Raw genomic sequence first — 12,849 nt, forward strand, 5'->3', positions numbered from 1 at the left:
AACTGAGAGAAATAACTGCAGGAGTTCTCTCTATTGGCATGTTTTTATTGCATTCCTATTTATTAAAATGCCCTTTTAAAAGTCAGCCCTATATATGTAGATTTTTGGATCCTAACATTTTATTTAAAAAATGCAATCTACCACTAACATTATTTGGCCAAAATGAATGCCCTTGAATGGTTTCCAGACTTGCTTTCCATTCCCTTCTTCAATCTGTGTCAATTTCCCATGCACTTAATTGGAAACAAGCCAAAATTTTATACTGCAAGGCCTTGGGTCAGTAATGCTTTGTGTACACTTACAATGTTTATAAGGAAATAAGTCATAATTTCAGTACAAGAATCTAAGACCAAGATTTTTCTGTTCTTAATTTTTGTTCAGGAGCAAAAAAAAAAAAAAGCTTAAATTTAGATGAGATCATCTGAAAAATCCACTGAGTCTGGCTGTTATTCAGATATTTGGAAAAAATTAACATATTAAAATCAACTATAGAACTTCCAAGTATGGAATAATAGCCCTACACCAGATGACAATGAATGACAGAAAAAACCACGAGAGTTTTCAGACTCGGAGGGATATAGCCAAATTTATAAAGTAAAAATAAAAGCATTTCAATTCCATACTTAATTTGTATTCTAGAGCAACATCTAATATGAAGATGGACAACAGTTGGTAAGCCAGACCTGCATATAAGCTGTTTATTGTTTTTTAAGGTATATTTTTCTCTGTAACACCTTTGCTCTGAATAAATAATACTTTGCTTTATGAAGGGTGGTTGGTCACTGTATAACCCTGTCATTTCTCAGAGGACAGGGCCACAAGTGCTGAACTACCATCAGATCTGCTAAGGTGATCACAGTGAACCATAGCCTAAATCCCCAGTCTGGAAGGGAATGTGTCATGGGACTCTGCCCTGAGAAAGGTAACAGAGGTTTGAGACCTATAGCGGGGATCAGAGGTGCAGTTACCCTGGGAATTCTGACAGCATGTGGCAACAAACAGAGCTACTCTCCATGGCAGGCTCAGGTTCAGAAAGAGAACGCTGGGTACTGTGCCCAGAAAAGGTGTATATTGGCAAGTGGGTAAGAAGTGATCATACAAATAAATGAATTTGAACATTACCTCTCGTATGTATTCCTCCTGCTCTTCTTTTAGAGTGAGTTCAATGAAGATTTGCTGCAGCTTCTCATTACAATAGTTAATAATGAACTGCTCAAAGCTGTTGTCCTGTAAAACAAATCAACACATTTCTGTTCATTTGTTGCATGTATCATGCTGTGGAATTCAGTTGGAGTAAGTTACAGCAAAGGACTTTAGTCTACAAGCAGCTTTACTGGCTACTCTTTCTGGTTTTAAAGGTGGCATTTCCATATATACATTGTTAAAAATGGATTACAATTTCAAAATTTAGGGTCAAATCTTCTCATGTGATTTTCCCCACTAAGAGGGACTACAAACTACAAGTTTGATTTATGGTGTTTCCTCATCATTTCCTCACGGTGGGATGTTAATATGGGGTTATTATAATATGATGTGGCAATTTCCCATGATGCCAGAGCAGTGATGAGCTCCCAAAATCCTAAGAACCGGTTCCCTATCAGGTCCTTGGCAACACTTCGGTGGCGGGGGGGGGGGGGGGGGGGGGGGAAATGTCCTTCACTCGCTCTGGGTTTTCAGTGGCATTTCGGGGGCAGGTCCTTCACCCGGAGTGAGTGAAGGTCCCGCCGCCAGAGTGCCGCCGAAGACCCGGTAGGGAACTGCCTGGTGAGTACATTACAAGCCCCATGTGCCTGTCTCCCACCCACCCGACCCCAACCCATGTCCTGCTCCCGACTGCCCCCCTCAGAACCCACAAGTTTCTCCTCCCCCCCTTCGCCACTGGGGCAGCAGCAGCAGCCCGGGGCTCCGGGGGCTATTTAAAGGGCTGGGGCTCCCCTGCTTCTACCACCCCAGCCCTTTAAATAGCCACCAGAGCTGCGCTACTACTCCAGGGCTCCGGCCCTTTAAATAGCTGCCTGAGTCCCGGGGAAGCGGCGGGGCTCTGGTGGCTATTTAAAGGACCGGGGCAGCAGAGGCAGCCCCAGCCCTTTAAATAGCTCCTGGAGCCCCCTGCTACCCCTGGGCTCTGGGAGCTATTTAAAGGGCCGCAGCTCCCCTGCTTCTACCACCCTGGTCCTTTAAATAGCCCCCGGAGCCCTGGAGTAGTACCGTGGCTCTGGTGGCTATTTAAGGGGCCGGGATGGTAGAAGCAGCAGGAGCCCCGGACTTTTTAAACAGTTCCTAGAGCCCCACGGCCCTACCCCAGGGCTCCAGCAGTAGGGCTCTGGTGGCAATTTAAAGGGCCTGGGGCTCCAGCCCCTGCTGGGAGCCCCAGACCCTTTAAATTGCCCCATGGGGAAGCTGGGCGACCCCTTTAGCAACCGGTTCTACACCGACTTCTAAATTTAACAGCTGGTTCTTGCGAACCGGTGCGAACCAGCTCCAGCTCACCACTGTGCCAGAGCAAAGAGACCATGTAGAGAAGACTTCCCCCTGAACAACCCACTCCTAGCACGTGACACATTGGGAGCACCTAAAGGGAAGTTTCTCCAGGCTCTGCAACATAAAACCACGAAACCCCTTTACCCTGCACAGCAAAATATAGATGTCAGTCTACTCTCTAACATTATGTTTTTTTTTTTAACTGATATGCCCTTTCATTCATTGATTAACCAGTATTGCTTGAGAGCGCAGATATAAAAGTAAAACAAGTGTATTATCAGTACTGTTATAAGATCCATAGTAAATGAAATATTACATTTCCCTATGGATTCTGACTAGCAGGGCGTGTGGCCACTCAGAGGCCGTGGGGGGCAAATCAAACTACGGAATGTCATATTTTGGATATCACCACAGTACACTTCCAAAATAATACATTTCAGACTCTGAGAAGCTATCATTGGGACAAGTTCCTAAATACTATGGATGAAATTGCAGCCCCATTGAAGTCATTGGTATAACTGCCATTGAATTCCAAGGGGCCAGGATTTAGCTAATATCTTTATTTCAATTATCTTAAATCAAGGCAACCAGTGTCCAGTTACACATTTTCTGATACATGCTTAAAATGTGTTTATTAACAAAAAGAAACTTTCTAGGCTCTATTTTCTCCTTAGTAAGTGTTCATAACTCATTAACACTTCGAATATGCATATCTATTAGAGCGATTTTACTTACAGTTATGTAAAAGTAGTTTTAGTTCTTACTACTGTTCTTTCCTTCTTAATTAAAAAGACATTCCAACATGTTACTTTTTTTACTAGCTAATATAGCTGTGTCTTTGGTTATTCTGGAGGACTGATATTTGTGTAACAAACTAAACCATGAAGTTACACCCATCACAAATCTGCTGCACAGTACCTATGAAGCTGAAGTTACACTGACAAATTTCTTGATAATAAAAAAAAACTGCAATTTTTTAAACATCGGTTTAATCAACTAGCTGCAACAGTACTAAAACCATGATTAAGAACACACTCCAGCAGATTAGGAAAAGCTGAAGTCATTAAACCCATATCAACTTGGGTTTAAGCTAAAGCAAAATCAAAGCTGATCTCTAAGGCTATGTCTACATAGCAACTAGACACTTGCAGCTGGCCAATTCCTGCCAACTCCAGCTTGCAGGGCTTATGGCTGTGGGGCTGTTTTATTGCTGTGTAGACTTCCCGGCTTGGGCTAACTCTGGGACCCTCCCACCCACCTCACAGGGTCCTACAGCCTGGACTCCAGCCCGAGCCCGGAAATTTACACAACAATGAAACAGCCCTACAGGCTGAGCCTTGCGAGTTCGAGTCGGCTGGCACAGGCCAGCCAGGGGTGTCGAGTTGCTATGTAGACATATCCAAAAATTTTCTGCAGCCCCTTCAGACCCTGACCCTCCCTCAAAGCTTAATTACAGATCAGGGTTTGGAAATTTTTCATAGCTCTAGAAGAGAAGGTTCAAAACGTAGCATACATCAAAACTGCACTGCAAACAAGTCATACTTACTGCATTCTGTTGCAAAAAGACAAATTACATAAACTGCAATCAGTCCTTATACAATTTCCGCAGCACTACAGTATACAAAGCTACACAGAATGAGTGCTGACAGATATAAACACAGTAGTACAGTGGCATCTTTTAGTTTACATATCCATAGCTTGATACAGATCCATGTTTGTACATCACACTGAAGATGTAAAATGCAGTATAAATGTTAAATGTTACCTATGTAGAGATGCATGCATAGTTATTTTAGTTACTTGGCAATGTGACCTAAAACAGGAGTTCTCCCATGTTGCACTTCTTTCTGGTCAGTGAACAGCATTTGACTTGGACAGTCACATATAGGACCCTATGACTATTAATAGATAAACCTTGTTACAGGGGAAGGAGCTACAACACTTTCAAGGAAGAAGGGGTAAAAGTTTAACATATGTAGATAAATTAAATATATCAAGAGTGATGCCTTTGAGGAGAACAGAGTCAAACTGATGCATCTCCTTTGCCAAAACAGTGGTGAGATACAGACCATATCCTGAAGTCCGATAACCCTATGCACCACCAAAAGAATGTTCTTCCTTAGGGATTATTTTTGTCCTTTTACAAGGACAAAGATAGGACTTTAAGTTTACAAAACTGTATTCCGTAATCCTCAATATAAGTATCTCCATACGGAATAGTGATTAGTACTAAATTCTACAGACTAAAAGTGTGTGCATGTTACATATATAAAATGTTTATTATTATTCACACATTGAGACAGTTTTTAGATTTGCTTTTTTAAAAATCCAGCATATTGATGGTTTGTTAAAGAAAAGCAAAACCCAAAATCTAAATATTTCTTTCCTTCACAAATCACCTAAAATAGAAAATTAAATTCTATTTAAAACCATCAATATACTGGAATTTGTCACTATAGCACTCAATTTAAGCAGGACATCTTTATTATTATTGGCATTTGCACGTACGACTGAGTCAATGGCCAAAATTTAATTATAATAAAGGATACAAGAGACAGTGTACTTGAACTTCCACAAGTGACTATTAATACAGGATAACTGCAACTACGGACATACATTAAGTTTTTTTTTGTTTGTTTGTTTGTTTTTTAAGTTAAACTAAGTTATACTTAGGAAAGACTTACATTTCTTTTCACAGCTGTCTGAAATTCTACCCAAAAAAACCCAACTACAGCAGGGCCGCCCAGAGGATTCAGGGGGCATGGGGTCTTCGGCAGCAGGGGGCCCCCATCACCGAAGACCCGGCACTTCGGCGGCGAGTCCCGGGGCGGAAGGACCCCCCACCGCCGAATTGCCACCGAAGACCCGGAGCAGAAGCAGCTCCGGGGGCCTGGGCCCCGCAAGAGTTTTCCGGGGCCCCCAGAGCGAGTGAAGGACCCTGCTCCAGGGGCCCCGAAAAACTCTTGTGGGGGCCCCTCCGGGGCCCCGGGCCTAGGACAAATTGCCCCACTTGCCCCTCCCCCCCGGGCGGCCCTGAACTACAGTCAAATACTTAATTGAAAAACAGCTACTATCAAGCTATCACATTAACTTATCAATGTATCAGTCTATAGTATATTTATATAATTCAGTAATACAACAAAAGTCCTTGAATAACGTATGTTTTCCCAATTTAGATATGCTTAGAAGCCTATTGGCCAATCATGTTGCCATGAAATAAACACGATACTGTATATTTTATAATGCTTTTCACTGAGGCTTTGGTTGGTTGTTTTTTTGTTGTTTTTGTTGTTGTTGTTTTTTCTTAACTACTGATTACCATCAAGCTAAAGACTGTGGCCCACCAAACTCCACTAGGGAAAGTGGGCTTAAAATATACTTCCTAGGATCATGCAATATTTGTTGCTTTTTCTGAACATATAGCTGTAGAGACAGTAAGTGCTTTAACAATGATTAGGGATCACAAATAAGGGGGAAAGGAACAATGTCTTTAGATTCAAAGTTTCTCTATAAAAGTTGTTGAATTTCAAATATTGTAAAAAAAATCTCAATGGTCAGAAGCCTTGCACTTTCCAAGCTTTACCAGTAATGCTTCTTTTCCATGATGTAGTCTGTTCTTTTAATGCTGGAAACGTCTATTTAATCATTGCATTTTACAGCAATACTATACTAGCTGCACCCAGGAAGCCCCTGCAGACCTTCACCGGGGTAAAGAACATTCTCAGTCTCTTAAGTCAAATGAAAGATGCTAGCAAATGAAACGTCACCTGGGATAGATACAAACATACATCCAAATCTACAGATGCAGATGGTCAACAACCAACAGCTCATTCTCTCAATCTTTAATTAGTTGTGACAGTGAATGGCAACCTGAAAATGTAGTCAGACTAGTCCTGTGATTCTGTACTGATTCAACATGACCAAATCCATGCCTGGTTTCACATACTCACTCTTAATCTCTTGATCACACACATTTTTCTTTGTTTACTAAGTGTCAAACTATTGGGCATCAAAGTCTGTCAAATGGAGACATCTTTATACAGTAAATTCTTGGAATATAAGAGCTATGGGGCTAACGTCTGCCTCTCTGATGCAGAAACATGCTGCCTGTGGGTAAATTAGGCAATTATTTTTCTTACACCCATGTCAGTGTGCTACCTCTTCATGGTCCATTCCCTTTGCTTTAGAACAGGGGTAGGGGAACCTATGGCATGCGTGTCAAAGGTGGCACGCGAGCTGATTTTCAGTGGCACTCTCACTGCCCGGGTCCTGGCCACCGGTCCGGGGGGGCTCTGCATTTTAATTTAATTTTAAATGAAGCTTCTTAAACATTGTAAAAACCTTATTTACATTACATACAACAATAGTTTAGTTATATATTATAGACTTATAGAAAGAGACCTTCTAAAAACGTTAAAATGTATTACTGGCACGCAAAACCTTAAATTAGAGTGAATAAATAAAGACTCAGCACACAACTTCTGAAAGGTTGCCGACCCCTGCTTTAGAATATAAAGCAAAATTAACTGCTAACAATAGTGAGTACAACACATGTCTAATCCAAGTCCTTCAGGGTCATGAATAAGGGTTTCAATCTAAAGAAAAGTTGTTTATGTTTAATAGTTTGATTTATTTTATGTTAAGTTCTAGCCATGCAACACATAAAATTATCAGAAATAATACAGATGCATATTCCTGACCTAAAAGGATATTGGCTTGAGTAGATACCACAGACAAGACACAAAAGAATGAGATTTTTACCAAAAAGAGTTAATTGAAGCAAAGTTCATAGAGTGGCCTCAGGCAGAAATGCCTTGGAATGGCTAAACTGAAAATGGTTGTCAAAATAGTAAAAGCAGGAAAGACATTTATAGGTTTAGATAGGATTTGCAGGAGTATCTCAGGTATACCATGGCAACTCACCATGAAAATGTAGATGTAAAAATAACTGCACATATGATTTCTACCAACACTATGAAGATAGGGTTAAGCTAGAAGCAACAGCAGAAGGGCGAAACAAGACAAGCTTTGTACTCCTGTTGAAGACAATACAGACTACTTTCTTAGGCCGTGGCTACACTCGAAATTTCAAAGCGCTGCTGAGGAGCGCTCCCACAGCAGTGCTTTGAAGTGCGAGTGTAGTCCCAGTGCTGCAGGTACTCCACTTCCACGAGGGGAGCACGGCTCCCAGCGCTGGGGCACTGTTTACACTGGCGCTTTACATGCTGTAACTTGCTGCGTTTTTTCACACCCCTGAGCAAGAAAGTTGCAGCGTTGTAAAATGCCAGTGTAGCCATAGCCTTAATTAAAGGAGTTGCTAAAGATTCTAAAGAGGGGATATTCTTCTATGAAATTATTTTATACTCTCACATTTTCCCTCATATAGGCAATGTGTGTCTATTTTTGAGGTACAGTACAAGGGAATTTTTTCAAAGGAACCAAGGACAGTTAGCTGCCTAACTCCCATTGAAAGTCAATGAGAGTTGGATGCCTAACCCACATTTGTGCCTTAGCAGATCTCCCCACACACACTCCAAAGACTGTTAAATTTCAAAATGTTTTTTGTTTGTTTGTTTTAACAAATATAACTCAACACTACACAAACAAGACTACCTTATAGGAAAGTTGAACTCTTTACACACACAAAAAAACGTTCAGCGTTGTCCCAGTTTGTATCCAAAGCAACAGAACTGGCTCCTTTAAAATTAACATATTAGTTAATTTTTTTTTTTAAAGTAGCAGGTAACTGACTTCTGGTCTCACGCAGTCCTCAAAATGTGTAATTCCTTTTATCTGTACCACAGCTCCTCTGCCCCAACTTAAACATAAGAAAGCGTCCCCCCTCCCCAAGGTAGGTGGAGGATCCAGGGCAGCTCTGGCAACCTGCGTAGGCTACTGCCAAAAATTGCAAAGGAAAAAGAGCTGGGAAGGGAGACCATAAAGGAAAGCCTAGATGCTTGGTTCACTGAAAGGAATGATGTGATGAACCAAGCAATAGGCCTGAAGATTTAACCTATATCCAGATATGAGGTCATGCTAGAAGGATGGAGATTTTAACAGATGTGCAAGTGAGACTTGATTTGTAAAGGAGGAACTACAGAATATAAATTTGTTAGTCTCTAAGGTGCCACAAGTACTCCTGTTCTTTTTACAGACTATAGATGCTAGGAAGGTGGGAATGTTGCCAGAAGCAGGGCCGTCTTCAGCTTTTCTGCTGCCCCAAGCGGGGGGAGGAGGGGGGTTGGAAGGACTTCGGTGGCAGCTCAATCGCGCTGCTTCTTCGGCGGCAGTTCAGCTGTGGGTCCCCCCTCTCTTCCTCTTCGGCGGCAATTCGGCAGCAGCTCAAAGAGGAAGAGAGGGAATGAGGGACCTGCCGCCAAATTGCTGCCGAAGACCCGGACATGCTGCCCCGATGCTGGACGGAATGCCACCCCTTTGAATTGGCCGCCCCGAGCACCTGCTTCCTACGCTGGTGCCTGGAGCCGGCCCTGGCCAGAAGAATGCAAATAAGAGGAAAAGAGATCAAAGAGAGATATTTCTCCCTGCCACAGAAAATGGTTGTTTACATGCAACTAAGGTCAGAACAATCTAACTTTTTCACCTCTCAGAAGTTTCCACAGGTATTTGTTGTTCAATATTTATTCCTTGAAGTCCTTTAGGGATTGAAGTTTTCCTAGGAAAAAGCTTAAATACTCTGGTGGTGGACACTGTAGAGAAGCTCTTTACAGACAGTTGTGTGTTTATAATACATCCATCAATACAACTGTTGATTTTTTAAAAACCTTGGACTTCTTCTTTGAGAGGGAAAAACTACACCACCACAGTACTGATAAAAGAGCTCGACAAATTCCACAAAACATGTCCCACAAATTTTTAATTGGATGTCAAGATGAATTCCCTATGGTCCCACTTTTGTATTCACTTTCATGAACATTCACGCAATCAAACTTTATGGAAAAAAATGCTCATGGAAAGCAGATTTTAAGTGCACATATTTCTGTAAAGATATATCTCTAGGCAAAGAACCCTAGAAGCATGACACTTAAATGTACATATTTCAGACATCTGTAGTCAAAAAATTTCCAAAATATAATTCCCATTCATTAGTTACACTAAAATGTATACTTAAGGCAGTAACAAGAACATACGCCCAAATCACATGGATTCCACATTTCCCACAGTCAGATAACTGGGCCTGCCCCTGCTCCTATTAATGTCAATGACAAAACACCCAATGATTTCAGGGGCGAAGAAAGATAATCAGGCCCACTGAACACATCTTGTTCTCATCTGCATTTTTTGGTACACGCAGGATGAAACCAAGTGGTGAGTGGGACGGGCAAGAATCAACTGTGGCTCCAACAAACATAATGTGTGTGTGTTACACAAAGAAAACTCAGATATAATCACATCACAAACACAGGTTAGCAAATTAGTCCTAGAATCATAGAAACTAGAGATAGTAAGGACCTCCTAAATAATGCTGGTCCATTCGCACATACCAGTGTGACACCTTGATAATGGTTCCATTCATCATCACATTAAAAAATTAAGTTGTATTGTTTCTAGACAGGCCTGTTCTGAGAAGCAAAAGAAATGGATTCACTTCTATAAATATAAATAATATAATTACATAAGCCACCATCCTGGCTTTAAAGGTAGATAACATCTGTGCTGAGGTAATGCCATCAGAAATATAAAAGAAGATAATGTCATGATTAGCAACACATCTTTCCTTATTAGAGTTGTACTTACAATGAATAATGTTGTTGTTGTTTTTTAAAAGAGAGATGTCCATATAAGAGGGTGAAGAATTATATTAAGGAAGGGAGGTTTTGTGTTTATAGCAGAGAAATAGGCTTCAGAAGATCTGAGATCTGTTCTCCACTCTATCACAAACTTTCTGACACCTTGCCTAAGTCTCATAACTTCTTTGTCTAAGTTTCTTCCCTGTAAAATGGGAACACTGGTAAAAAATTGTGTGTGGGTAGCATATCAGCAGCTGCCATTCATGACCAAAGAGTTCTCTGAGAGCATCCGATTAAGTGTTTATACTCTGCCTCAGACTACCTTACTTGCATGAAGAACTGATGAATGTGAAATGCCTTCTAGCAAAGTATAAAGGAGCATGTTTCTCACGTGCTTTCAGGTAATACTTTGTTGCCATGTGGTCTGTCTTGATATAGTATTTCAAGGGAAAATTGCTAGGGAATTTACACGTGTCTCTCAATGGTGTTCAATTTTCAGCTAATATCATATGATGTTTGAAGTGTATGCATATTAATTTGGGCCTGATGATGGGTCATTTACCATGTGGACAGGTTGCAGTTTTCTGGAGTTGATTGTTTTGTCCAGATTTTAATTCGCTATTAAATCCACTATTAAAGTGTCCAGATGACACAGAATTTTAAAAAGACCTGTGCAAAGCCTGGTAAATTATACTAACTGAACCAAGAGAACAACATGATGTGGTAGTAACATTTTATTCTGGTTTCAACACCATAGTCTAGTGTTTGGGGAAATACCTGTCTATTTCCTTCCATCTCCAGTCACAATTATCAGATTAGCACCACACCTTCCATGCTTTATAATGGTCCTTAACCAGGAATTTGTGACGTGTCATGAAACACAGTCTTTGCTCTTGAGTATATTTTCTATTGATTTCACGAACTGGTTTCTTCTGTGAGCTAAGATGAAAGGGATTTTCACAGACATTTCTATAAGGGGTGAAGTCTAGAGATGATGGGGTGCAAGAGAGAGCCATAAGAGAGTTTATTCCCAGAAAGATGGGCTATGGGAAGAGTCACTCCAAATTTTAAATGTTTTTAGCTCCTTTTTCTGCCAGCATTGAGTATATAACAATAGACAGATATTCCCTAAAGAATAATGAAAAGTTGCTACATTCTGTTTTGTTTTAGCAAGTCTGTTTTTGACACAGTGCCTCGATCAACTAAACAAAGCCCTAAGAAGCAGCCCAGCTAGCTTTATATTCAAACTTCTCAAAAGGAAGCTAGGGAGAGCGGGGAGAAAAACCATTAGAAATTTTCACAAAAGTTACACCCAGTGATACTGAGAAATACTAAGAGAAATTACTTCTTAACAGAAAAATATGATCAGCCAGGAAAATTTTAGCAATGGAAGTGAACTGTCTGATAAGGTATTCCAAAAGCTCTGTAATTAGATTCTAAACAGGAGTAGCTTGTTACAAGCAAGTTAGTCTGATACTTCCAGAGGCCCTCATGGGCAACTTAAATATTTGAGGTGAAACTGTGCCCTGCTGAAGTCAATGGAAGTTTTGCCATTGACTTCAATGGGGCCAGGATTTCATCCTTCATCAGTAAACAAACAGAATATATTGGTTTGCCAACGGTTGGGCAAAGGTTGAAAAATAAGTACCATCCCTCCTGTATTTTCTAACACGTTTCTCTCCTCCACCACCTTCCTTCCCTTATTTCTCATATAGCTGATCTTATAAATGTAACAAAGCAAATATTTATATTTTGTACATTAACTAAAGATAAACAGGAAAATACATGCAACAGAAAATACATCTTGCGGATTAATGCTGCACTTTTACAAGGTAGTCTAAAAAGGTATCCAAGTCAACAGAAGGTGTACTAATGCTAACCCAAGTGGTAGTTAACTTTGTTTGAGATTAGTTTAAAATAAGCAATTATACTTTTAACATACTGAATTAAGTTTTAAATTTACGTTACAGGTTTCCATGTGGAAAGGCATTCCAAATGCACTTTTATCATCAAAATCCATCATGTACGTTATTGTAGTTCTAACCTTCAAGACAGTGCATGTTAATCTAAGAGATAACAAAACATGTGCTAATTGGTTCCTAAGGGGAATTTATAATCAATTCCTGGAAATACTAAGAATAATAATTAGCTCTGTAAATTCACTGCCATTAGCTATATGTCAGCTAAAATTCTACATGTATAACAATCCTTTTGTAAAATATCTGTAACATTTAAGCTAGAAAATATAAAAGATATTGCAGATGATTATCTCACTTCATCTTGATGTATTGTACTGCACATATTACATAATGTTTCATTCAATTACAGTAGATTAGTTTACTATTTGATATATAACTAGTTTTACCAATATGTATTTTTGTTTGATAGTGGCTAGATTTTTTATGCAACTATTTCTTATAAGCATTTCCTTAACTGTCTTTGACTGCACACGTGCAGTATCATCATTTATAAAAAGGCTCCATAAATACAGGTTTTGCCATGTATCTTTGTTATTTAATTGAACTGACCGTCAGAGGGGTGAAATATTGGAACGGCCTTCCGAGGGAAATGGTGGGGGCGACGGACCTGTCTGGTTTTAAGATTAAGTTGGATAAGTTTA

At 40.2% G+C, this 12,849-nt stretch overlaps 1 protein-coding gene across 4 annotated transcripts in view; it reads right to left on the reverse strand.

Annotated features, from left to right (window-relative positions):
- MYO1B (myosin IB) overlaps positions 1-12,849 on the reverse strand; it is a 193,449-nt gene that overhangs the window by 48,051 nt on the left and 132,549 nt on the right. For all 4 annotated transcript variants that reach the window (XM_054043748.1, XM_054043750.1, XM_054043751.1 and 1 more), the window contains exon 14: positions 1,123-1,227. In XM_054043748.1, the coding sequence (XP_053899723.1) occupies positions 1,123-1,227 (105 nt within the window). The remainder of the gene's footprint in view (positions 1-1,122; positions 1,228-12,849) is intronic.

Source organism: Malaclemys terrapin, chromosome 11, assembly GCF_027887155.1.
Source record: "Malaclemys terrapin pileata isolate rMalTer1 chromosome 11, rMalTer1.hap1, whole genome shotgun sequence".
Taxonomy (NCBI): Eukaryota; Metazoa; Chordata; order Testudines; family Emydidae; genus Malaclemys; species Malaclemys terrapin.